This window comes from Zeugodacus cucurbitae, chromosome Y, assembly GCF_028554725.1.
Source record: "Zeugodacus cucurbitae isolate PBARC_wt_2022May chromosome Y, idZeuCucr1.2, whole genome shotgun sequence".
In the NCBI taxonomy this organism is placed as follows: domain Eukaryota; kingdom Metazoa; phylum Arthropoda; class Insecta; order Diptera; family Tephritidae; genus Zeugodacus; species Zeugodacus cucurbitae.
The window spans coordinates 5,026,687-5,053,846 of NC_071673.1; the positions used below are offsets into that span (position 1 = coordinate 5,026,687).

Consider the following 27,160-nt stretch of genomic DNA (forward strand, 5'->3'; position numbering starts at 1 on the left):
TTTTACGATGATATCTACAATGTCTTTTTGTAGTTTTAGCCCGATTAGCATTACGTCGTTCAAACTGTATCCATTTGTTGTTTTTGCAGATGCGTCAAAGACCACTCTTAATTTTGTTGTTGTGCTTTCCTTTTTAATTACTGCTTGATGCGGCAAGTAATATTTACCTTGACCCATCTTTTCTACTTCCTTCATGTGTCTCATCTCTTGATACTCCCGCATGAACTTTTTGTAACCGTCTTTTAGATCCTCTCTCGCATCAAATTTCTTTTCCATACTGATAAGTCGTGCAACCGCTGTCTTCCTCGATTCTCCAAGTTCTTTCTCCTTTTTAAATGGTATGGCCACAACAAATCGTCTATCTGTTAAATCACGTGTTGTCGTCAGTATATAATTTTGTTCGCATATGTCATCTTCTGGTTTAGGCTCCTCTTCATCTTCTTCCATTTCCCAGAATCTTTCTAATTCCTCTAGTTTAAGCGTTGTCATTGCTGCTATTACTTCTTTGCTTCTGGATCTTTCAATATTCCCAGACACAGACCACATCAATACGACTTGGTTTGTTGAAATTTGGATCCGCTAGTAATTTGTTTTTCCAAATATACGCCTTCTTTTCAAATATTTTTATTGGAAGTGCTTTGTGCAATTTAGATAGCACCAGAGCTTCTGTTTCTGCTACAAACTTGCTAATAAATCTGGGTCTTATTTCCAATTGAACTTTGTGACGCGAGACTTCTACGCATTCTGCTGAGACGCCGCTTATCTCGGTTGTTACTTTTATTTTTGGTAATCTTAACATCTGCACTGCTTCTTCAGAAATTAAAGTTTTCTGCGAACCGCTGTCTATCAAGGCCCTTAGTTCTAACGTTCCTTTTGACGTTGTCACCTTAATGATTGCGGTTGCTAAAAATGTATCTGCTGTTTTCTGCTTGGTCATGTTTGATGATATTTTTTGACTTGGTTTGTCTTCATGTAGCAGCGTATTGTGTGATTTTTCACATACCCTGCATTTCCAAGTTTTGATACAATTCCTTGGTGCGTGTTGTCCTAAGCATCTGAAACATAGCTGATTTTTGCGCACTACCTCTAATCGACGTTCGACAGTTAATTTTTTAAATTTTTCACATCTAAGGATGTCATGTCCTGTCATTTGGCAGCAATTGCAATTCTGTCGAGAACTTATTTTTCCTTCTTGTTTGTTTGTTTCATTTAATGAATTATATACTTTGTTTTGTTGTTGCCAGTTTATACCTCGAGATAAGTATTTATTTGATTCTTGCATAGAATTCTGGGTACTGTATTGGTGCTCCAGAAATGAGATTGCGTCCGACAAATTTTGTATATCAGTCGGTTTTCGTACTATATTTTCGTATTCTCGAAGTAGTTGTCTTGAAAATTTTCTTAACACCAGTTGGGCTAGAACGTCTTCTAACGTTCCTTTTTTCTTGATTAAAGTGATGCATTCATTTACAGCATCCAAGAATTTTTTCATTTTATATGCTGACTCATCCGTCAGCGGTGGTAGCTCTATCAGCCTCTCCAGATTATCGTTAAACTGTTTGCGTGTGTTATCGTACCTGCGTGTCATTAACTCCCATGCAGTATTGTAATTTGCACCTGACCCCGTTATCAGGTGACTAACCATCAGTCTGGCATCTCCTTGAAGACATGACTTCAAATAACTCAGTTTTTTAGAGTCACTAATGTCCTTATTATTATGGACATACTCTTCGAATAACTCTTTAAATGATTGCCATTCTCTAAATTCACCTGAGAATTTCTGCAATTCCATCTTTGGAAGTTCCCATTTTTCCTCTGCTTTTTTACAGTTAGTTTCCTTTTGTTTTTTTATCATTCGAACAATTTCGGTCACTTCAACCGGTAATTCGTCTGCTTCGACACTAATGAACGTCACGCCGTATTTATAGGATAATTCGTCCATATTTTTCTCCACGCAGTTCCATAAATTTTTTATCCGGTCTTGATACCTTTCAAGTTCAGCTTCGTCGACAATATGAATGTTTGCTTTTGCCTCTTCAATGATAGATCTTATTTTTTCTGATCTTTTCTCAATGGCTTGCAACAACAGACTTTTAGCAATATCATCGGTTGGGCTACATGCTCTTGCCCCTATATCCATTCCTTTGGATGCTTGCTCTATTTTGAGCTGCTCTTGAGCTTGTTTCCTTTCATTTGCGGCTTTGCATTCCAGCCGTAAAGTTTCATACACATTTCTGGCGAAGTATTCGTGGTTCGGCGCCACTTTTCCTGCCAACTTTGCATGGTTGCTGACGAATTCGTTCCACGCCAATTCAATGTTTTCCAAATCGTCATCATTTTGGCACCGTGCTGTAATTTCTTCTTGCAGCACCTTTGCCTCATCAATAAGTCCGCAGTGTTCGACATATTGTAAACTGTTTATATTCCTCAAAGAATTAGAGGTTATTTTTTCGATCGCCTTGTTGATCTTGCTGTGCCTCGACTCACAGCTGTTAAAATTCTTTGAGTAACAGTTTTTTTTTTAACCAATGCGTATTGTCTCCTGCTAATACGTCTTATATAATAATTTAATTTCCAAAACAATACTTTCACTTAGTAAAGTTTTTCTCCTTGCCTGTATTTTTAATAATAACAGGGCTTTACTATTTGGTAGAGTTCCTTTCTAGGCTCGTTTGGACCAAATTTTGTAATAGGTGCCTCTATATTCTAATAGCAGGCCTTCTTAATTGGATCTCTCTTCGGCTCCGGATCTCTCTATCCGGCTCGAAGGACCAAATATTTAAAAACAAGCTGATTTCAAATACCTCTTACCGCGGGTCGGGGAAAATATTTGAAACACCAAGCTTGAGTGAGAACTATTTCATTCTGATTTTATTTTGGTTTTTTACTTACTTATATACAAATTTTAGAATTATCTTAAGAACTAATTATATATGTATGTGTGTATGTCTATATGTATATTTTATATGTTGCACGATAAGCACAAATGTATTTTTATAACCAATAGGTTATCTTGTGCATACATATAAATGTGTTTGTTGAGTGCATGCATGTTGCATATAGATGCATGCGTGCCTCATATAAATATATGTACGTTGTATATATAAATGTATGTATTATATGTATGTATGTATGTATGTTCGTTAAATATATTTGAACATACATATTTATGTTCAGTGGACTGTATATGTTATTACATTTTTCTTATTTAATATTCTTAATATGTAGAGTAATAAAAAATTAAATGTATTGCTGCATAAAAACTAAGTGTGGCTTCTTGACGCCAACATACATGTTCATTTTTGAACAGTTAATTTTCCGAAATTTCGAGATTTTCTGTAATTTTGTAAAAATTTATCAACTTCAAACTTTAGCAGCAAATGAATTTCTCTAACATGTAGCTTTTAATTATTATTTTTAAGTTATTAGAATTGAATTGTTGGTAGTAATTTATCCTTGTATACTAGGTACAATTGTACAAATTTACCAAATAAAATAATAATTTACTTACGTGATGACGAGCAGCAGTTGTAATAATGTATACAAAATATAGTAACACTATAGTATACAAAAGCACTACAACAATGTTTTTATTAATTCTATTAACACTTTAGATTTGTTTTTTTTTTTTAACACAATACCATAGCAACAACACAAGTCAAATGAAATAATTAAATAAATAAATTTTCCGTTTAATATCCATTTATAAAATAAATATAAATAAACTCTGATGCAGCTGTGATCCATGAATTATGAGTGTTTTTAGTTTTTGTTTAATAAAATATTGAATTTGAATACTTTTGTAAATTTGTTTACATGTTTTGTATTTAAAACTAAATTATCAATATAATTGCATCATTCGTTCATTTAGTCCAGAGCAAAAAATATTAATTTCATATCAGTATTATCAAAAATGTTGCTTACTCGAAATAAGCTGTGAGCCACTGTAGGTATGTAATGTGGTATGTCGCGAGAGCATGAACGAATACCCATGCGCGTATAGTATACATATATTAGTGGTACTCATTTAACGTTGCAATGATATAAATATAGTAAATTTGCAATATGGCAACAAATGTTAAATGAGCGCTCTTTGGCAATATTGGGGTAATATCAGCTTATTGTGAATTAATTGTAAGCATGCCATGAATGCCACTGAAAAAGGTCTCGCATATTTGCAAGATTGTCGTAAAATGAAATGCATGTAAAAATTAACAGCTGTTTTACGATATTGTAATTTTGCGATGTTGCCATAAGTTTACGACGTTAAATGAGTACCACTATTATAAGAATACACGCGGAGTATATCTGTGTAAAATCTCGTCTGTCGAGAGAACGGCTGAAAATGCTCACCTACAAAAGTGCCCAACGCTCCATAAGAAGTTTTCACTTAAAAAAATTATACACGTACTGACAAATATTATTTACACACACTATCGAACGATTACAGTAGTTTTCCGAAATAACGAAAAACAAATTTGTTACATTGAGTGCCTTAAATAACGAACATCATGATTTGTAAGTACTCGGTTTAAGAACAACACGAAGAAGACATATGAAGAAAGAGAAAAAAATTAAATAACATCAAAGCAGAATTAAAAATAAAACTTGAAAAAATTCAAAGGAAATGTGCAAATTGAAAAAAATGTTGAATTTTATAAAAAAGCTTAAAATTGGAAAACTACATTCACCGCAAGTAACATAAGTATGCTATATTTATTGCTAGAATCTTAACTTTCTGGGAATAGTTACCATGTGAGGGTATTAAAAAGACTTCGTGATGGAGGATCTTAATCTGAAACTGAAAATCACCTTGCACGTCATTCTCTTCGCATCGCAATCGCATGCCAGAGAGTCGAGTAACTCGCAGCTGCTTACTGAATAAAATTTCAAAACCTCCCAAGTACGCGCTTGAGAGTCAACAACGGAGCGTGTGCAGCGGCTTGAAGAACAAAATATTATATTAGATATATACAAGCTCGCACTAGACAAGAGGTCGTAATCAAGTTTTAGCTCATTGCAAATAAAATATAATTTCATGTTCGAATTTTCCTCATTTTGTATGTATGTGATTGGCGTTGCAACCGTTTAGCCGGTTATAGCCGAATCGACGATAGTGCGCCACCTCTCTCGCTCCTTCGCAGTTCGGCGCCAGTTGGAGATCCCAAGTGTAACCAGGTCGCTCTCCACCTGGTCCCTCCAACGGAGTGGAGGCCTTCCCCTTCCTCGGGTTCCTCCGGCGTTTACTGCATCGAACATTTTCAGGGCTTGAGCGTTTTCGTCCATTCGCACAACATGACCTAGCCACCGTAGCCGCTGTCTTTTTATTCGCTGAACTATGTCAATGTCGTCGTATAACTCGTTCCATCGTCTGCGGTATTCGCCGTTGCCAATGTTCTGAGGACCATAAATCTTGCGCAAAATTTTCCTCTCGAAAACTCCTAGTGTCGTCTCATCTGATGTTGACATCGTCCACGCTTCTGCACCGTAAAGCAGGACGGGAATGATAAGCGACTTGTAGAGCTTGATTTTGGTTCGTCGAGAGAGGACTTTACTGTTCAATTGCTTACTCAGTCCAAAGTAGCACCTGTTGGCAAGAGTTATTCTGCGCTGGATTTCGAGGCTGACATTGTTCGTGTTGTTGATGCTGTTTCCCAGGTATACGAAATTATCTACGACCTCGAAGTTATGACTGTCAACAGTGACGTGGGAGCCAAGACGCGAATACGCCGACTGTTTGCTTGATGACAGGAGATATTTCGTCTTGCCCTCATTCACCTCCAGACCCATTCGCTTAGCCTCCTTATCCATGCGGGAAAAAGCGGAACAAACGGCGCGGTTGTTGCTTCCGATGATATCAATATCATCGGCGTACGCCAGGAGCTTTACACTCTTGTAGAAGATTGTACCTTCTCGGTTTAGCTCTGCAGCTCTTATAATTTTTTCCAGCATCAGGTTAAAGAAGTCGCACGATAGTGAGTCACCTTGTCTGAAACCTTGTTTGGTATCGAACGGCTCGGAGAGGTCCTTCCCAATCATGACGGAGCTTTTGGTGTTGCTCAACGTCAACTTACTCAGCCGTATTAGTTTTGCGGGGATACCAAATTCAGAGATCGCGGCATAAAGGCAGCTCCTTTTCGTGCTGTCGAAGGCAGCTTTAAAATCGACAAAAAGGTGGTGTGTGTCGATCCTCTTTTCACGGGTCTTCTCCAAGATTTGGCGCATGGTGAATATCTGGTCAGTTGTCGATTTTCCAGGTCTAATGCCACACTGATAAGGTCCAATCAGTTTGTTGACGGTTGGCTTTAGTCTTTCACGCAGTACGCTCGATAGAACCTTGCATGCGATATTTAGGAGGCTGATCCCACGGTAATTGGCGCAGATTGTGGGATCTCCCTTTTTATGGATTGGGCAGAGCACACTGAGATTCCAATCGTCAGGCATGCTTTCTTCCGACCATATTCTGCAAAGAAGCCGATGCATGCACCTAATCAGTTCTTCGCCGCCGTATTTGAATAGCTCTGCCGGTAATCTCTCGGCCGCCGCTGCTTTGTTGTTCTTCAAGCGGGTAATTGCTATTCGGATTTCTTCATGGTCGGGTAATAGAACATCTATTCCATCGTCATCGATTGTGGGATCGGGTTCGGCATCTCCTGGTGTTGTAATCTCACTGCCATTCAGCAGGTCGGAGAAGTGTTCCCTCCGTAATCCCAGTATGCCCTGGACATCGGTTACCAGATTACCACCTTGGTCTCTACATGAGGATGCTCCGGTCTTGAAACATTCGTTAAGTCGCTTCATTTTTTCATAAAATTTTCGAGCATTACCTCTGTCTGCCATCTTCTCAAGCTCTTCGTACTCACGCATTTCGGCCTCTTTCTTTTTTTGTCTGCAGATGCGTCTCGCTTCCCTCTTCAGCTTTTTTTTTAGGGAAGTACATACATACATATGTATGGGAGAGTGTGTAAAAACTTATAACTTTTGAAATGTGCGAAGTCGGAGCGGTCTGCTAGTTTATTTATCTATATATATAAAAGTAGGTAGTGTTAGTTCAACTATATATAACTAAAGACATGCTGAACTGATTTGGCATAAATTTGGTTTGGCGGTAGCTTAGGGCCGGGGGTCAGGAAATAGGATACTTTTTAATCAATTTTCGTGACGAGAACACGAATAAAATGTGGAATAAAAAACAAAATTGACATTCCATATTAAACACACATTTATTGTTCAAAACATCGGAGTGGGGTTTCTTTTCATAAAGAAGAAAACAAAACTGAAAAACAAAAAAGTTATCAGTCACAATATCAATTTGGTAAAAAAAAAATAAATTACAAAAAACACATACATTTTTCAATTTTTTCATTCCTTCGCAATTACACGCTTTTGAATTACATTGACAAATTTTTGCGATCATTACGTTCCAATTTATAATTGAATTTCAAGGTTGCTTGCGAGTATTGTTATGCATTGAAGTTTTCCGGTGAAACTCCCGGATTATGCTGCTTCAATGGGAAAGTGAAATAGCCCTTATTAGCATCACCACAGAATCAAGACATTTTCTAGCAAACACTCAAAAATACAACGGTTGTTTTCAAATGACATCATTTATGACAGACATGATCGAAGAACGAAGTTTTAATCCGACTTTCAAGGTATTTTTGTACTTACACACCCATTTTGTATTGTATTTACAGTTAAGATTTCTTAACGTGACGGAGTTGGAGAAGGACCTGTGATAACTGGAGAGGGCACAATAGACCTTAAGTCGCGGAGCAGTCCTCACTATATAATCTAATCTAATCTAAGTAAATATATAAAAATTGCGAGGAAGATAATAATTAGAGAATTTTATTTGAATTGACAACAAAAATACAAAAAAAAAACAAGTAAGGAAGGACTAAGTTCGGTTGTGACCGAACATTATTAGGTTAGAAGCACCGAGTCCGTGATTTTTCAGTGATTTTTAGAAAGGAGCTGCCACACTATGATTATTTACGCAAAGTTCTGTTCCGATATCTTCACTAGTGCTTACTTTACATATCGAAAGGTAAACGATTCAGTTCGACTTCAAAGATCTGATAGATGGGAAGTAGGCGTGGTTGTGTACCGATTCTGCCTATTTTCACAACATATCATTGGGATGCAAGGAAAATATTACAAACCAAATTTCATTGATATTGGTCGAGTAATTTCGGAAATACGGTTTTTGACCCATAAGTGGGCGGAGCCACACCCATTTAAAATTTTGTATACCAATTTGGGTGAAGTTCTTCTGTATATATTGATAATTAAATTTAAGGTTTCTGGTGTTTTCCCTTACTGAATTAAAGCAATTTTAGCCGTTTTCAACATAACCTTTGTATGAGAGGTGGAAGTGGTTATAATCCGAAATCGTCCATTTTAGGACTATATAAGGAAATGCCTGAAAAAAAACGACTCCTGTGAATTTCGTTGATATGGCTTTAGTAGTTTACGAGATATGTACAAAAAACTTATTAGGGGGCGGGGCCATGCCCACTTTCCCAAAAAAATTACATCCAAATATGCCCCTTCATAGTGCGATCCTTCATACCAAATTTTATTTCCATAGCTTTATTTATGGCTTAGTTATGGCACTTTATGTGTTTTCGGTTTTCGCCATTTGGTGGGCGTGGCAGTGGTCCGATTATGCTCATTGAAAGTAACCTTCCTTATGTGCCAAGAAACAAGTGTTCCAAGTTCCATCAAGATATCTTAATTTTTACTCAAGTTACAGCTTGCACAGACGGACGGACAGACAGACATCCGGATTTGAACTCCACACTTCACCCTGATCACTTTGGTATATATAACCCTATATCTAACTCGTTTAGTTTTGGGTGTTACAAACAACGGTAATGTGAACAAAACTATAATACTCTCTCTAGAAACTTTGTTGCGAGCGTATAAAAATAATAATATTTTCAAAGTTGTTATTAGATTAGATTAGATTTATTAGAGGATCGCACTGCGACCTACGGTCTATTGTGCCCTCTCCTATTTATCACAGAATCTCGTCCAGTCCTGTAGCTCTAAGAAAACTTAGTAACGCTGCAGGGCTGGTGGTCGCGATTTTTTCCCAGAACAGTGTTAGTTTGTTGTTGCTGCCCACTCTATTGAGTTTTCCAATGCAGTCCAGGATCAACCCCGAGTTTATTTCGAAGGATGATAGTGCCTGGAGAGCCGCCTGGCTATCACTGATGATGGCAATTCGTTCGCCGTGATAGTTCCTGTCTGATATTATTTCACCGCATGCAGCCTGAAAGATACTGGGAAAGTGTTCCATGGGCATTAACAGATTGATATGTGGTCCCGCGAGCCCGGCACCTATACCATCTGTGGTCTTAGACCCATCAGTGTACCATTGTTGGGTGCTTTTGCTAATGACTTCCTTAAGGGAGGAGTCCTCCCAATCTCTTTTGTTATTCAATACTAACTTGAATTTTCTTTCAAAGTGCACCTTTTTGGTAATGTCGTCCTTTGGGAGGAGAGCCATTGGAAGTTTTCTCCCTATGATCTCCAATTGTCGGGCGCTTACCATCCTGCTGCTTCCTGGCCCTGGTCTCGTCTGGGACAGTAAAGTACTGTTTGCCGTAGAGCCAATCATCATGTGGAGTGGGGTTAGGTTCAGGATTGCCTCCAATGCTGCGGTCGGACAAGTTCGCATAGCACCAGTGATGCATAAACAGGCCAACTGCTGCAGTTTTGTCAACTGTTTCTCTGCTGTTGACAGGGAGATCCTAGATACCCAAGCCACCGCTCCATAAGAGATTATGGGCCTGATGATCGTGGTGTACATCCATCGCAGTATATACGGGTTGCATCCCCAGGTTGTAGAGTCGTTAATGTTTTCAGTAAGACTTGTCCTGTATTCATTCCATTCTCCAGTGCGTTTAGCTTTGTTAAACAGTCGACGCACTGAGACTCTGCACTTTCGTTCGCAGAGTGGTTGCTCCCGGAAAGAAGGCTGAAACAAAGACCACCTCACTCGCTGCGCAGCTAGCCTACACTGCCTGCACTGAAGTCAATATCTTTTCTTATGACCACACAGGCCCTGGGTCTTTAACTTGAAAAATTCGTCCACGCGTCTGCACCGTAAAGCAGGACGGGAATGATAAACGACTTGTAGAGCTTGATTTTGGTTCGTCGAGAGAGGACTTTACTGATCAATTGCTTACTCAGTCCAAAGTAGCACCTGTTGGCAAGAGTTATTCTGCGCTGGATTTCGCGGCTGACATTGTTCGTGTTGTTGATGCTGGTTCCTAGGTATACGAAATTATCTACGACCTCGAAGTTATGACTGTCAACAGTGACGTGGGAGCCAAGACGCGAATGCGCCGACTGTTTGCTTGATGACAGAAGATATTTCGTCTTGCCCTCATTCACCTCCAGACCCATTCGCTTCGCCTCCTTATCCATGCGGGAAATAGCAGAACAAACGGCGCGGTTGTTGCTTCCGATGATATCAATATCATCGGCGTACGCCAGGAGCTGTACACTCTTGTAGAAGATTGTACCTTCTCGGTTTAGCTCTGCGGCTCTTATAATTTTTTCCAGCATCAGGTTAAAGAAGTCGCACGATAGTGAGTCACCTTGTCTGAAACCTTGTTTGGTATGGAACGGCTCGGAGAGGTCCTTCCCAATCATGACGGAGCTTTTGGAGTTGCTCAACGTCAATTTACACAGCCGTATTAGTTTTGCGGGGATACCAAATTCAGACATCGCGGCGTAAAGGCAACTCCTTTTCGTGCTGTCGAAAGCAGCTTTAAAATCGACAAAAAGGTGGTGTGTGTCAATCCTCTTTTCACGGGTCTTCTCCAAGATTTGGCGCATGGTGAATATCTGGTCAGTTGTCGATTTTCCAGGTCTAAAGCCACACTGATAAGGTCCAATCAGTTTGTTGACGGTGGGCTTTAGTCTTTCACGCAGTACGCTCGATAGAACCTTGTATGCGATATTTAGGAGGCTGATCCCACGGTAATTGGCGCAGATTGTGGGATTTCCCTTTTTATGGATTGGGCAGAGCACACTGAGATTCCAATCGTCAGGCATGCTTTCTTCCGACCATATTCTGCAAAGAAGCTGACGCATGCACCTTATCAGTTCTTCGCCGCCGTATTTGAATAGTTCTGCCGGTAATCTATCGGCCCCCGCTGCTTTGTTGTTCTTCAATCGGGTAATTGCTATTCGAATTTCTTCTTGGTCGTATAATGGAACATCTGTTCCATCGTCATCGATTGGGGGATCGGGTTCGCCATCTCCTGGTGTTGTACTCTCACTGCCATTCAGCAGGTCGGAGAAGTGTTCCCTCCATAATCCCAGTATGCCCTGGATATCGGTTACCAGATTACCACCTTGGTCTCTACATGAGGATGCTCCGGTCTTGAAACCTTCGTTAAGTCGCTTCATTTTTTCATAAAATTTTCGAGCATTCCCTCTGTCTGCCAGCTTCTCAAGCTCTTCGTACTCACGCATTTCGACCTCTTTCTTTTTTTGTCTGCAGATGCGTCTCGCTTCCCTCTTCAGCGGTTATAGCCGAGTCCAAAACAGCGCGCCACGTATCCCTCCTTCTGACAGTTTGGCTCCAATTGGTTATACCAAACGAAGCCAGGTCCCTCTCCACCTGGTCCTTCCATCGGAGTGGAGGTCTCCCGTATCCTCGGCTTCCACCAGCGGGTACTGCATCGAATACTTTCAGAGCTGGAGCACTTTCATCCATTCGAACAACATGACCTAGCCAGCGTAGCCGCTGTTTTTTTATTCACTGAACTATGTCTATGTAGTCGAATAACACATACAGCTCATCATTCCATCGTCTGCGGTATTCGCCGTTGCCAATGTTTAAGGGACCATAAATCTTACGCAAAACCTTTCTCTCGAAAACTCCTAGTGACGTCTCATCGGATGTTGACATCGTCCACGCTTCTGCACCGTAAAGTAGGACGGGAATGATGAGGGACTTGTAGAGTTTGGTTTTTGTTCGTCGAGAGAGGACTTTACTTTTCAATTGCCTACTTAGTCCATAGTAGCACCTGTTGGCAACAGTGATTCTGCGTTGGATTTCCAGGCTGACATTTTTATTGCTGTTAATGCTGGTTCCCAGGTAGACGAAATTATCTACAACTTTAAAGTTATGACTGTCAACAGTGACGTGGAAGCCAAGACGCGAATGCGCTGACTGTTTGTTTGATGACAGGAGATATTTCGTCTTGTCCTCGTTCACCACCAGACCCATACGCTTCGCTTCCTTATCCGGTCTGGAAAAAGCTGAACTGACGGCGCGGGTGTTGTTTCCAATGATATCGATATCATCGGCGTACGCCAGTAGCTGTACACTCTTGTAGGAAATTGTACCTTCTCTATTTAGCTCTGCAGCTCTTATAATTTTTTCCAGCATCAAGTTAAAGAAGTCGTACGATAATGAGTCACCTTGTCTGAAACCTCGTCTGGTATCGAATGGCTCGGAGAGGTCCTTCCCGATCCTGACGGAGCTTTTGGTGTTGCTCAACGTCAGCTTACACAGCCGTATTAGTTTCGCCGCCATATTTGAATAGCTCGGCCGGTAATCCATCGGCCCCCGCCGCCTTATTGTTCTTCCAGCGGGTAATTGCTATTCGAATTTCTTCACGATCGGGCAATGGAACATCTACTCCATCGTCGTCGATTGGGGAATCGGGTTCGCCATCTCCTGTTGTTGTACTTTCACTGCCATTCAGCAGGCTGGAGAAGTGTTCCCTCCACAAACTTAGTATACTCTGGTCATCAATAACTAGATCACCTCTGGGGGTCCTACAGGAGTGCGCTCCGGTCTTGAAACCTTCAGTTAGTCGCCGGATCTTTTCGTAAAATTTTCGAGCATTACTCCTGTCGGCCAGCTTGTCAAACTCTTCATTCTCATGCATTTCGGCCTCTTTCTTGTTTTGTCTGCAAATGAGTCTCGCTTCCCTCTTCAGCTCTCGGTATCTTTCCCATCCCGCTCGTGTTGCGGTCGATCGCAACATTGCGAGGTAGGCAGTCTGTTTTCTCTCCACTGCGAGAAGACAATCCTCATCATACCAGCTGGTTTTTTGGCTTTTCCGAAAACCAATGGTTTCGGTTGCAGCTGTACGTAAGGAGTTTGATATGCCGTCCCACAGCTCCCTTATACCGAGATGCTGATGAGTGCTCTCAGAGAGCAGGTGTGCAAGTCGAGTAGAAAATCGTTCGGCTGCCGGTTGTGATTGTAGCTTCTCGATGTCGAACCTTCCTTGTGTTTGTTGACGTGTGCGCTTTTCTACACAGAGGCGGGTGCGTATCTTAGCTGCTACAAGATAGTGGTCCGAGTCGATGTTGGGACCACGAAGCGTACGCATATCAAAAACACTGGAGACATGTCGTCCATCTATCACAACATGATCGATCTGGTTGCGAGTGATTCGATCCGGGGACAGCCAAGTAGCTTGATGGATTTTCTTATACCGGAATCTAGTACTACAGACGACCATACGAGACGAGTGCTCTCAGAGAGCAGGAGTGCAAGTCGAGTAGAGTATTTCGTGGCTGTCTGTTGCGATTGCAGCTTTTCGACGTCGAACCTTCCTTGTGTTTGTTGACGGGCATTCTATGCTGCACAGAGGCGGGTGCGTATCTTCGCTGCGACCAGATAATGGTCCGAGTCTATATTTGGTCCTCGGAGCGTACGCACGTCTAAAACACAGGAGACATGTCTTCCGTCTATCACAACGTGATCGATTTGGTTCCGCGTATTTCGATCAGGAGACAGCCAAGCAGCTTGATGTATTTTCTTATGCTGGAATCTGGTAATACAGACGACCATATTTCGGGCCCCAGCGAAGTCGATCAGCCTCAGGCCGTTTGGCGATGTTTCGTCATGTAGGCTGAATTTTCCGACTGTTGTGCCAAAGACACCTTCTTTACCCACCCTGGCGTTAAAATCGCCAAGCACGACTTTTACATCGTGGCGGGGGCAGCGCTCATAGGTGCGTTCTAGGCGCTCATAGAAAGCATCTTTGGTCACATCGTCCTTCTCTTCCGTTGGGGCGTGGGCGCAAATCAGCGATATGTTGAAGAACCTCGCTTTGATGCGGATTGTGGCAAGACGTTCATCCACCGGGGTGAATGCCAGGACTCTGCGACGGAGTCTCTCTCCCACCACAAATCCAACACCAAATTTGCGCTCCTTTATATGGCCGCTGTAGTAGATGTCACAAGGACCCACCTTCTTCCATCCTTGTCCCGTCCATCGCCCTTCTTGGACGGCGGTGATGTCAGCCTTTAGTTGTATGAGGACTTCAACCAGCTGGGCAGAGGCACCTTCCCAATTAAGGGTCCGGACATTCTAGGTGCATGCCCTTAAATCGTAGTCCTTTAAACGTTTGCAGTGGTCGTCATCAAAATTGGGCTGGGCATCCGAGGCTGTTTTGTTCTTTTCATTGGAGGCGTGTTTTTATGTGGTGGTTCCAAACCCTACGCACAACCGCATAACCGGGTTTCGGGTTTGTAAAAGAATCGTTCCTGGCCACTCCCAAGTGAATGACAGTCAGAAAGTTTCCTCACTTACGTGAACTTCTACATATGACTCCATCCTCCAACTACTATAAATAAATAAAGAAGCATGTAAGTAGAGTGCTTATTAAACAAAAAACAAAAAAAAACATCGAAATAAATAAAAAATTGTTTTTTTTTTTAACAACAAGAATCAAAGAAACAAATAGAATCTGTGCGAAAGGTTAATTAATTTTCGTTAAATATTGTAATATTTTTACGAGTGATAGTGAAGTAGAGTAATCAGACCATATAAAATGTCGCTTAGAGAATCAGAAATAAAAACGCTTATTGAGTTTGCGGTTAAATCTGCACTTTCAAATCAAGCTCAAATTTTTGAACAAAGGGTAAAAACTTTAGAAAATAAATTTGCATCATTAACGGTATCTGAAGTAGAAGTATTTAGAGATGCTGAAATAGTACCAGGAATATGTTGCGATAAAATAAAAGGATTAGACGAGCAAGGAAGCAAAAAAAAAACGGCTAGTTATAGACTTTAGGAAGCTAAATTCCAAAACAATTGACGATAAATATCCCATACCAAGTGCAATTCTGTCGAATCGCGGAAAAGCCAAGTATTTTACCAAGCTAGACTTAAAATCTGGATTTCACCAGTATTACTTTCTGAAAAGGACAGAGAAAAAACCGCTTTTTCTGTAGCAAATGGGAAATACGAATTTTGCAGACTTCCTTTTGGTTTGAAAAATGCTCCCACTTTCCCAACTTTGAAAGTGGTTGCTGGAACTCCCGATTTTGATGATTTTGAAAAACTAAAATTCAACCAACAAAAGCTAATTGAGTCAATAGATAGACAAGCAATAATAAATACTCGGATACAGGAACGAATTAACAAATTAACAGAAACCGTAAATACTATCGTTAATTATGCAAAAGATAAAGAAATCGATACTGGTCACCTCTATGAAACATTACTCGCAAGTGATAGAACCTTAATCTCAGAACTTGAAACACTATTGTTGCCAATTACACTTGCAAAGATTCGCGTTATTAACCCTCTTATTCTCGATTCTAAAGATATAGAAAACATGTTAAATGAGCACTCTACAGGTATGACAATAATAGATTTAATCAATGTAATACTAGATCATAATTTCCTACATTTCATAATTAAATATCCTGAACCTAGCTTAGTTTGTAAAAAGATAACTCTTTTTCCTGTCGACCACAACGGCACAAAACAACATTTCGCTAAAGGCAACAACGTTGCAGATTGCGGCGATAAGATCCTGCCAATTGGAAACTGCACCTACATTAACTAAGATTTTCTGCAAGAAATTACCTTTCACCACTTGCGCTCAACAACTACACTCCGGTGGCACGGCACATTGCAATACTCGTCCCTAAAACCATTGGAAGTAATAGACGGTATCATCATTTTAAATGATTTAACTGCTGTTATAAAAATGGACAACAGTTCCGGAAAAACCATCTATGGTACATTTCTGGTGACATTCGATGAAGAAGTCGAAATAAATGGGTCTCTATTCCCGAACATGAAGAATATTGTTAGACGACATCTCAGCTCAGCGACATCGGCGCTCTTGAATATCACTGGACACCAAGAAATTCTAAGTTTATCATACCTACAAAGGCTTAACATCAAGAATCTACAATACATTGGAGAAATAGATTAAAAACTGACAACAAGGCCCGCAACGTTTAGCGTGGCTATCCTCCTCATCATAGCTATTGTATTTTCTATTTTGAAGGTGCTCCAAAAATTAAAAGAAAAGAGACGCGCATCTTCCCTAAAGATTGTTATTGACAGCCTGAGGAAGCCCGAGGACGGCCTACAACTAGAAGGGGAGAACTTAACTCAAATAGCTCATCCACAGACGGAGAACTCACGCGTGGCTTGAGTGATAAAAATTCTTATCCCACGGCAGCCACTGCGTTGGTCGCTCGATAATAGTCCAACAGAAGATATTGAGAGGATAAGGAAATTCGTTATCTCACGTCAGCCACTGCATTGGTCGTCTGATTCTATTAATAGTGCAACAATGCAAAGTCACGTAGCTAATAGTAAACATAGACTCTAGATATACTTTTTTTAGATTTAAGTTTTAGCTATAAATTGTAGCTCATAAGGTGCAGCAGTAGCTCACCAAATTATAATAAAGGACACAATACAAAATAAAATGTGTTGCTTAACTTATTTAACTTATAGACGTGTTTGCTTTTTGTCTCTTGAGAATTTTGTGATTTCTTGTGTATTGGTATTATTTTATGTGAGCCATTGGGATTGTATGTAAGTACATTAATATGTGTATGTTAGTACATTTAATGTGTGTATTCGTACATTAGTTTGGGTTAGTTTGAGTTTTTTGTCGATTTCTAGCGCATTCACATATGTTTGAAACGCTACGCTACTCTCGTAGCATTTCATTTTACTCTTGCTACCGCTTTCACTTTGTCGAGAGCCATAGCATAGCGTAGCATAACAATATAAAAGTATGTGCTCTACTCTGCTCTGAGTTTTGTTAGGTAAAAAACTACAGCTGGAGCGGGAACAAAAAATTAAATTTTGCGCTATGCTCTGGCGTAGCGGTAACAAAAAATTGAGAGCGGTAGCACAGCAGAGCTAATGAAAATTTTTTATGTGCTACAGCTCTCGCACGTGTTTGATGTTTTTTCTTTTTCTTCAGAAATCTTTTCGAAGCATTGCACAGAGCTGTGCAATATACAGTAGTATTCCGAAATAACGAACACATTAATTGTCAGGCCTGTTCCTTACATCGAATTTTTCGTTAATTCGAGTACTCACTTAAAGGTATATTTTTCAATAAAAATTAGTTAAATATCCGTAAATTGCAGTTTAATAAATTGTTTTATTAATTATTTGTTAAAAATGAAAAACCATACCAAAACATTTAAATTCAATAATTTTTTCCAAAAATGGACCAATTCTGACACTAATACTTCTATTTGGTGCTGATCAATAATTTTAAGCTTTTTTATTAAATTCAATTTGCACATTTCTTTTAATTTTTTTCACGTTTTATTTTTAATTCTGGTTATATGTTTTTCTTCATATGTTTTCTTCATGTTGTTCGTTAAGCCGAGTATTTACAAATCACCGATGTTCGTTATTTAAGGTTATTTCGGAAAACTACTGTACATTGAAGTACAATTTCAAAATAATTTTTCCCAAAAAATTATAAAATTACTAAATATTGGGAATGGTAGAATAGAACTGTAAAAAAACTTATTTCATTCAGTCAGTGTTTAAAGTAAATAAAAACAAGTAAGGAAAGGCTTAGTTCGGGTGCAACCGAACATTTTATATTCTCGCAATGTATTGCTATATTTTAATAAGAAAACACACAATTTGACCCATACATTCGGCAAAAATATATTTCACATATTAACTGATTTATAAGCTATTAAGCGTATTTTTGAAAATCCTATAATTAGGTATTCTCATATTTTCATATATAAGAGAAGTTATGACTCGATTTTAACCTATTCTGGTACAGAGACACACTATTAGAAGAAAAATATTTCCTCTGAATTATATTAAGACAACTGAGAGATTTACCGAAATTTTCGGTGAAAAGTTACCATGGGGCACTGAGTTTTTCATATTCGATATCAGGGGCATTGAAAAGTTATAGTCTGATTTCGACAATTTTTTCACGTATGATGCCACAGATCATATACAGTATTTGTGTAAAGTTTTATTTCGTTCGACTAACATTGTTTCTTTTTGCTCTCGCAATTTTTTTTTTCTTTTTATCTATCGTCCTCTCATTTTATATTGTGACAGTTGATTCAGTTGTAAAGCTACTGCCGATGAACACAGTCAGGTTGTGTGGATTAGCTGAAGGGTATGTATGTGTTTGTAAAAGTAAGGTAGTCGTTACGACTAACATTGGGTTTAGTGCAACTTTTTTTAGCCAGTAATATGGCTGCACATAGAATATCTGACGATGAAATTGAGAGAATTTTGGATCTTTCCGATGATGAAGAAGAAGATTTCAGTGCTTCCGAAAGCGAGTACGCACCAAGTCCATACGAAGAAATGATGCAGGGAAGTTCGTCAGATGAAGCAGTAGATAGTGATGGTTATGAAGGCAGTGATCACAATCTGGAAGGCAGCGATGAAGAAAGCAGTAATAGTCCTACTCAACCGACTCACAAAAATATTATACCTTTTTCAAAAAACATTTTACGTGGGAAGAATAAACACAAATGGGCGAAATTTGCGGACTCTGCCCATATCAAAAACACCACATGACGAAGACAGTATGCACAAAATGCGGCAAAAGTACCTGTGGTGAGCACAAAGTTGAGCTTTGTGCCTTCTGTGCAAAATAATGATTTAAAAGTTTTTTTCTAGTTTAGTTACTTAAAGTAATGCTTTAATTTTGTAACGGCAGAAAGCCTTTTATGTTTTTAAGTTATGTTCTATTTTTTTTTTCTTAGTACCATGTGATACTACTAAGACTGAATAAGAGTAGCAAGTAATTTTATACCAAAATTAATCAAAAATAAACTAAATATGAATGATTTTTTTATTTTTAAAAACAAAAAACTGTATTATTTTCTTCTTTTGATATTTTTTATAACATTTAATGAAGAACCGGTTCCATAGAATCGATTTTTAGGGTACATTAGTCGAATCGACTAACATTGGTTATAGCGCATAAAAAATATGATTGGTTATGCAGGGTTAAGACCTTGACATATAGGATCAATTATATTGCGCATATTATATAAGAATTAAAGTACATTGAATGGAACGCCGTCTTCAGTGACAAGACCAATGTATGAACGGACCAAATTTTTTTGCTGATTTGAACTTTTATCTTAACAACATGAAGAAGACATATGAAGAAAGAGAAAAAATCAAATAACATATAACCAGAATTAAAAATAAAACGTGAAAAAAATTAAAAGAAATGTGCAAATTGAATTTTATAGAAAAGCTTAAAATTATTGATCAGCACCAAATAGAAGTATAAGTGTCAGAATTGGTCAATTTTTGGAAAACTATATTGAATTTAAATGTTTTGTTATGGTTCTTCATTTTTAACAAATAATTAATAAAACAATTTATTAAACTGCAATTTACGAATATTTAACTAATTTTTATTGAAAAATATATCTTTAAGTGAGTACTCGAATTAACGAAAAATTCGATGTAAGGAACAGGCCTGACAATTAATGTGTTCGTTATTTCGGAATACTACTGTATATTGCACAGCTCTGTGCAATGCTTCGAAAAGATTTCTGAAGAAAAAGAAAAAACAACAAACACATGCGAGAGCTGTAGCACATGAATACATACTTCAATGTATATTGCACAGCTCTGTGAAATGCTTCGAAAAGATTTCTGAAGAAAGAGGAAAAAACAACAAACAAACTGTAGCACATAAAAAATTTTCATTAGCTCTGCTGTGCTACCTAGGGATGCAAACGATGTATCGATGTTTTCATCAAAAAGCATCGATGTTTTTCGTCAAAAAGCATCGATGTTAGCCATCGATGTTGTGATTCTAAAAATATCGATACATCGATGTCACTTTCAACGATGTTTTATGTCGATGTTTTTTTCAAATTTTACTCCACATCTTTGCAGCACTTTTTCTCGGTATTAATGCGAAAACATCTGCTACTGAGAATTCGTTGGTTGAATGTGCACTTGAATAATACGGAGAATTGGTTGGTTGAATGTGCACTTGAATAATATTGAGAATTCGCTTATGAATTAATACGAAATAAGTTTTACAAAAAATCGAAAATACATTTTGTGTAACAGTCTTTTTCGTGCTATGTGTGTTAGAAGTTGTTTTTGAGCGTTTAATATAAGTGTTGTTTCGAATTCATCTGTTATCAATCACAACTTTATTACAGGTGTAGTGAATATAAAATATATGTAAATAATTGCATTAGACGATTAAATATGTAAACAATATTTCATATTTTCAAAATGCTGCCTTCAAAATTAAAAAGCAGGGTCTGGAGCCTCTTTATAAGAAATTCAGATGCTTCCGCCACAAGCAAAATCTGCAGCAAGAAATTAAAAACATCAGGTGACTCGTCGAATCTTCGCTGTCACGTTGAGAATGTACATAAAAAGGTATTACTCGATCAAGCTGATGATGCAGAATGCTCCTCCAAAACTACGCCGCACTCGGAACCAAAACAGCGAATAATTTCCGATATAATGAACATAACACCAAACGCTGGGACGACAGCGTCAAGTGAGTTATCCGATAATAGTAGTAAGAAGACTGCATGTATTGAATCGTCTCCTAGTACATGTACTCCGTCAGTACTGCAAAATAAATCGGATCAGTTGCCAGCGCTGATCCAACCTAATGTGAAAGACTTTTTTGAGCAGGTCAAAAGTATTTCTTACCAAGATGGGTCTAAATCAAAGAAAATTACTGAAGCTTTGTGAAATATATTATAATGAACAACAAGCCATTTTCCACTGTAGAAGGAAAAGGTTTTCTGCAGATGATGAAAGAACTGGTTCCGCTTTTTAAAGTTCCAAGTAGAGAAACAATAAAATTACGAGTGGATGAAAAATATGAAGCGCTGTCTTCAATTTTCAAAGAGTATATTCGAAAGTGCGACAGCTATTGCCTAACGTATGACATATGGACGGAGACAATGAAAAATCAGTCGTTCCTTGGGGTAACAATTCATTTTTTGGACAATTTACGTTTGTTGAGTGGGACGTTAGGAGTAATCGAACTGCACGAAAGTCATACAGCAGCTTATATAGAAGGAACTATGCGTAAACTTTTCAACGAGTGGAACGTTTCCATAAATAAAGTTTCTGCTTGTGTAACTGATAATGATTCAACCATGATGAAATTAAATAGAAGCTTGTTTGGCGAAAAAAAAATAATACCCTGCTTCGCACACACGCTTAATTTGGTTGTAACGCAATCAATAGATAAGTCCACGGAAGTATCAGCTTTGATAACTAAGGTGCGCGACATTGTTAAGTTTATTAAAAAAAGTGTTAATGCCAGTGATCAATTTCGGCAAAAACAAATAGACACCGGGACTTCTACAAGTAATACCAAGAAAATGATTCTTGACGTAAGAACGCGATGGAATTCATGTTTTAATATGTTAGAGAGATTTGTCCAGTTAGCCCCTATTTTAAGTGAAGTACTGCTCACTCGCCCAGAAGCACCCTCTATGGTTAATGCCTCCGAGCTGAACAAAATTAAGGAGCTGATTGAATTATTAAAGTGTTTTGAAATTGTGACCAGGGAGATTTCGGCTGATACCTACGTTACCATTAGCAAGGTTATACCTTTAGTAAGCTGTTTAACTGAAGCTCTGACAAAAATTTCAGCTCAAGATGCTATTGTAGGGGAGCTAAAAAGTGAACTGCAAAAGAACATGAATAAGAGATTTGACAAACTTGAATTTAATTCAGTTCTGGCGTTGGCTACTGTATTGGATCCGAGATTCAAATTACTCCATTTTAAAGATGAACTGGCTAAAAAAAAAAAACAGTTTTGTATTTATTTGTATTTATTTATTTATTATTTTGTCATAAAGGATGCAAATAATAGCGTTAGTACGTCGGAATCTTCGGATGAGTTTGCAACAGAAAACCCGTTTGATATTTGGAGCCATCATAAACAGTTGGCCCACTAAAATATGAAATGTAAGTTTTCCAATTCATCTGCTATTACAACAACGGAAGTTGAAGTGCAAATGTATCTTGGATCGGCTGTTGCTTCTATCAATCTGAATCCAACAGAAATGTGGGATGATATGAAAAATGTATTCCCGGAATTGTATAAACAAGCTATCAAATATTTATCTATTGTGGCCACTTCAGTACCTAGTGAACGACTGTTTTCTAAAGCTGGAGCAACGATCACACAGCAAAGAAATCGCTTGACAGGAAAAAGACTTTCCAAAAAATATTTAAAATAAAACAAAAAAGGTAAGTCGAATGAATTGATTGTTATTTATAATTTCAATTTGTATTTAATTAATTAATGTAATGTTGTAATGATGGAAAAAATCATCGAAAGACACTGTTGCCCCATCAACAGTTGTGTGAGACTTTAACCCACTAAAAACAACATCTCCGTTCATAGCTATGGTATTTGCCATGCGGGACTACCGTTAGGTATTACTTCACAGGGCAAGCAAGGCCTATTGGCTAGTACTTCTAAGGGGATTACATTCTAAATACTTGTCACGCTATAGCGTATTCGCTCTAATTTCTTTGTTCTACCATTACGTTTTCGACCCATTGTTTTACGTAATGCCACACGTTCTTCGACTGCAGCATGTGTACTACTATATTTTCTGGAGTTAATTTCTCCGAGATTTCGTGCTTTAAATTCACTCTCTCTGCCTCATCCCAGCGGGATAATGGTTCACCGCTTACATTTTTCTTTGAAGAATACTTCGAAGAAAATTCGATGTAGAATTCTTTGATACCTGGTAATGCATAAAAGTAAGCTATGCGGAACTTCGCTTACATTTTTCTTGAAGAATACTTCGAAGAAAATTCTATGTAGAATTCTTCGATACCAGGTAATGCATAAAAGTAAGCTATACGGCTAAATTCTACTGTGTTCATATTTACAAATCAAGTAAGTACGTGAAAAACGACAAATACAAATTGATGGAATAAAATTTATAAGTAAATTTTTTCATTATCTCGTCAAATCATCAAGCAAAAAGTTGGTCGTGATCAGGTGAGCTACTATTTTAATTAAAAATTTTGTTTATTTTTTTGTGTTTAAACTTAGAATAAAAAATAAAAGAATGTTCTCAAAAAGACATATGAGAAGACTTATTAAAAATGAAGAAAGTGAATTTTACGGAATGGCTGAAAATGATTCTGAAGAGGATGCGGTGAATTGTAGTGAATTTTACGAAATGACAGAAGATGATTCTGAAGAGGATGCGGTGAATTGTAACTTTGACAATATTGATGCTGAAGTCGAATTTTTTGAAAAAGAAGAAAGTTCACAAAAAACGAACTGTGACAAATTAATTGAAAAATTGAAAATGTGGACTGCGCGTCATAAAGTCACAAAGAACTGCTTCGTTGATTTGTTAAAAATATTGCAGTTGGAGAATATTTTTGTACCAACATCTTCGAAAGGAATTTTACGGCAAGCGACCTGCAGATTGAGAACTGTTGCGCCAGGAAATTATTTGCACATAGGCCTAGAAAAGCAACTAAGGAGTATCGCGATAACGTTGAGTGACGTTGATAAATTTGAAATCGATATCGGTATTGACGGCTTACCTTTGTACAAAAGCTCAAATGTAAGCTTGTGGCCTATATTGGCAAAATTGCATCCAAAAAGAAATACGAAGGTGATGTTGATTGGTGTTTTTGAAGGCAAACAGAAACCGGCAGACGTGAATAACTATTTACACGATTTTGCTTATGAACTAAAAACTTTAACGCAATACGGAATGGAAGTCAATGGCAGAAGAATCAAAGTGAAAGTGCGATGCTTTATTTGCGATGCCCCAGCAAGAGCATTTATCTGCCAAACAGTAGGTCACAACTCTTTTCAAGGATGCAGCAAGTGCACACAAGTGGGTAAAAAAATAAACCATACAATAACTTACAGTACATTGACGGAAAATCTTCGAACTGACGATGACTTTGCTGCAAGAAATAGCGTGGGTCATCATAAAAAAATGGAAAAATCGTGTCTCGAAGAAATAGGTGTGGGAATGGTCTCCGCTTTTCCTCTTGAACCAATGCACCTTTTAGATCTTGGAGTTGTAAGAAAAGTGCTAAAATGTCTAATTAATGGTCCGAATGTAGGATATCAGTTGACTAAGCAGCAGAAAAAAATGCTGTCGAAAACTTTGATTTCGTACATACCTTACATACCCAATGAATTTGCTCGAAAACCACGAAGCTTAGATGAAATTGCAAGATGGAAAGCAATAGAGTTCCGACAGTTTGTACTTTACACGGGAATGGTTGCTTTGAAAGACATTGTATCTGACAGTATTTATTATCATTTTTCTTTGTTGCATTGTGCATATGCATTGCTTTCGTCACAAAAAACCTATGAAAACAATTTAGAAGAAATAAAGCAAATGCTTAATTACTTCGTGCACCTTTTCCCAACCTTTTATGGAGAAGAAAAAGTAAGTTACAATGTACATTCAGTGCTGCATTTGGTGGACTCCGTTAAATCGTGCGGTTTTCTGAATTCATTCTCAGCATATGCATTCGAAAATTTTTTGCAAACCCTAAAGCGGTTCGTTAAAAGACCCCGAGAAACATTACAACAAATAAATAACAGATACCAATACGAAAACGTGTTTACAAAAGACAGATAGATGTGGGAAGTTTTGAAAAACTGCTGCAATCTATTTACGGAACCATTGAAATTGATGATAGATTTGGGCGTTTTCATAGCTGACATTGACACCGAAGAAGCGGAGCAAATCTATGATGTCCAACTTATTTTATACAAATTAATGTGTCTGCCTTACAATAATCAATTTGTATTTCTACCGATTATTCACAGCAAGGACCTATAAGATGAGTTACCACGGGCTGAAATCTTTTAGCGTGAAATCGGTTGCGGAAAATTACAAAAACGAAAGTAAGTTCTTTTAATACGAAAAGTAGATATTTCACAACGTTATATGTTTAATTTATGTTTTCAGATTCTTGTCCATGCAAAATCGCCAGTCTGGAAAAAAAATTGATGAAATGCAACAACATATAGAGAAATTGACGAAACAAGTTGACACCACAAATGAGCTGTTGCGAAAATTAACCACCGTGCAGTCAGCAAATAATGCCCTCATAAATGCAATGAGTTGCAGGCGCAAATCTACTAATAAATTTCCATTAAAAACTGATGAAGCATTATAAGAACTTGACAAAGAATTGGAAGGTAACAAGGAAAAATATGTGAGTTTTTTTAAAAATACTACACTTCAGTGTCACATTTTAATTCAAAAATCAACATTCTTTTATTGCAGATGCCTATAATACAAGACCTGCTAGGTCACAATGCAATTGAAAAATCACTGCATAAAATTATAGCAGTTGAATTGTTGCTGGATTACAATTACTTTGGTGTGAAGGGTAAAAAATCTTTGAAGGAATTTACGCACTTTAATGCGTTACTATTTGGTAAGTTTTTCGTATTTTTAACATTGAAGGACATAGCTTCAAATTTATAAACATACTCTTTCAACTTTTTTTGTAGAATGTGTGGAAGTTGAAGGTCTCACCGAGTCGGAGTATATACACCAAATTCAAAAAAGTATCAAACTCGCCAAAGGCCGTTTCTTCAAGTCTCGTTGCTTGGATAAAAAACGAAAAGAGGCTCAGCCACAAAATTAAAAGCAGCATACCAATTCGAACAAAAAGGAACGAGAAAGGATCTCGCGCACCTTTTTTCATTACGACGTCGTTCGACCAACATCTCCGCTTTCGCAGCATCCCGGTTCTTTCCGCTAGTTACCCGCCTGTATATATATTTAACGTTTTTTAAAACCTGCTGTTTTCAACCTTTGATCATTTTATATATACTATATATATGTGTATTTAACGTTTTTAAACTATTTCAATTTGTAATAATTCAGTTCAGTTAAACACATTTTGTTATAACAATTTTTAAGTGCATTTAGCAAAAAATAAAACCTTTATAACGATTGTATCGAATTTAACTGTGGCATGGTGGAATTCTTTGTTAACTATGGCATCAAAGAATACTTCGTTAACTATGGCATCGAAGAATTCTTTGTTAACTATGGCATCGAAGAATTCATCGTTAACTGTGGCATCGAAGAACTCTTCGTTTACTTTGGCATCGAAGAATTCTTCGTCCCTATGGTAAGCGAAAGGGGTGATCTGTTACTTTTCGTAGGACATCGCCGTGTTAATTTTCATCGGTCGGAGTAAGCGAAACAATCATGCTACATCGTTTACCTTGCTCGCTTACCAATGTCTACCATATCCAGCTGGCATATTCTGGGCATTGAAAAAATATATGTTCAGCATCTTCTCTTTCGCTTCCGCAGGATGTACACATTTCTGCATCATTGTGTCCGTATTTATAGAGATATTCCCTAAAACGGCCATGCCCGCTTAGGAACTGCGTTAAGTAAAAATCAACGTCGCCATGCTTTCTATTAAACCAGGTTTCAATATTTTTTATCAACCTGTGCGTCCATCGTCCTTTGGACGCTGTGTCCCACTGTATTTGCCACTCGTTTATACTCTTGCGTCTTTCTTCTTCACGCTCTTTATTTGTTAGAGGTCTTCCGTACTGTTTACTTTTCTCGTAATTTCTTTTCAGCTCCTGAGCCATTATATCGGGTGGCATTATGCCAGATATGACTGCTGCGGCTTCGTGAGATACTGTGCGGAAAGCGCTTGCAACTCTGAGTGCACTAAGCCGGAATAGGGATTTAATCGGCTTGACATATGTTTTCTGCATAAGGGCGTTTGCCCATACCGGTGCCGCGTAAATTACTATTGATATCGTAACTTTTGCCAATAGTAGTCTTCTATTTTGACTAGGTCCACCAATGTTAGCCATTATTCGGGTTAAGGCCATGTTCACTCGCGCAGCTTTTTCAC

The 27,160-nt window shown here is 38.1% G+C and overlaps 2 protein-coding genes across 9 annotated transcripts in view; both read left to right on the forward strand.

The window, feature by feature from the left end:
* The window catches only part of LOC128923552 (protein rtoA-like), a 2,411,103-nt gene that overhangs the window by 1,243,269 nt on the left and 1,140,674 nt on the right, over nucleotides 1–27,160 (forward strand). The window lies entirely within an intron of this gene.
* LOC128923549 (uncharacterized) lies at nucleotides 23,347–25,756 on the forward strand. Its single transcript, XM_054235816.1, has 2 exons — nucleotides 23,347–25,166; nucleotides 25,231–25,756. Exon 1 carries the CDS (start codon nucleotides 23,347–23,349, stop codon nucleotides 24,895–24,897), a length of 1,551 nt encoding a protein of 516 aa, XP_054091791.1. The 3' UTR covers nucleotides 24,898–25,166; nucleotides 25,231–25,756.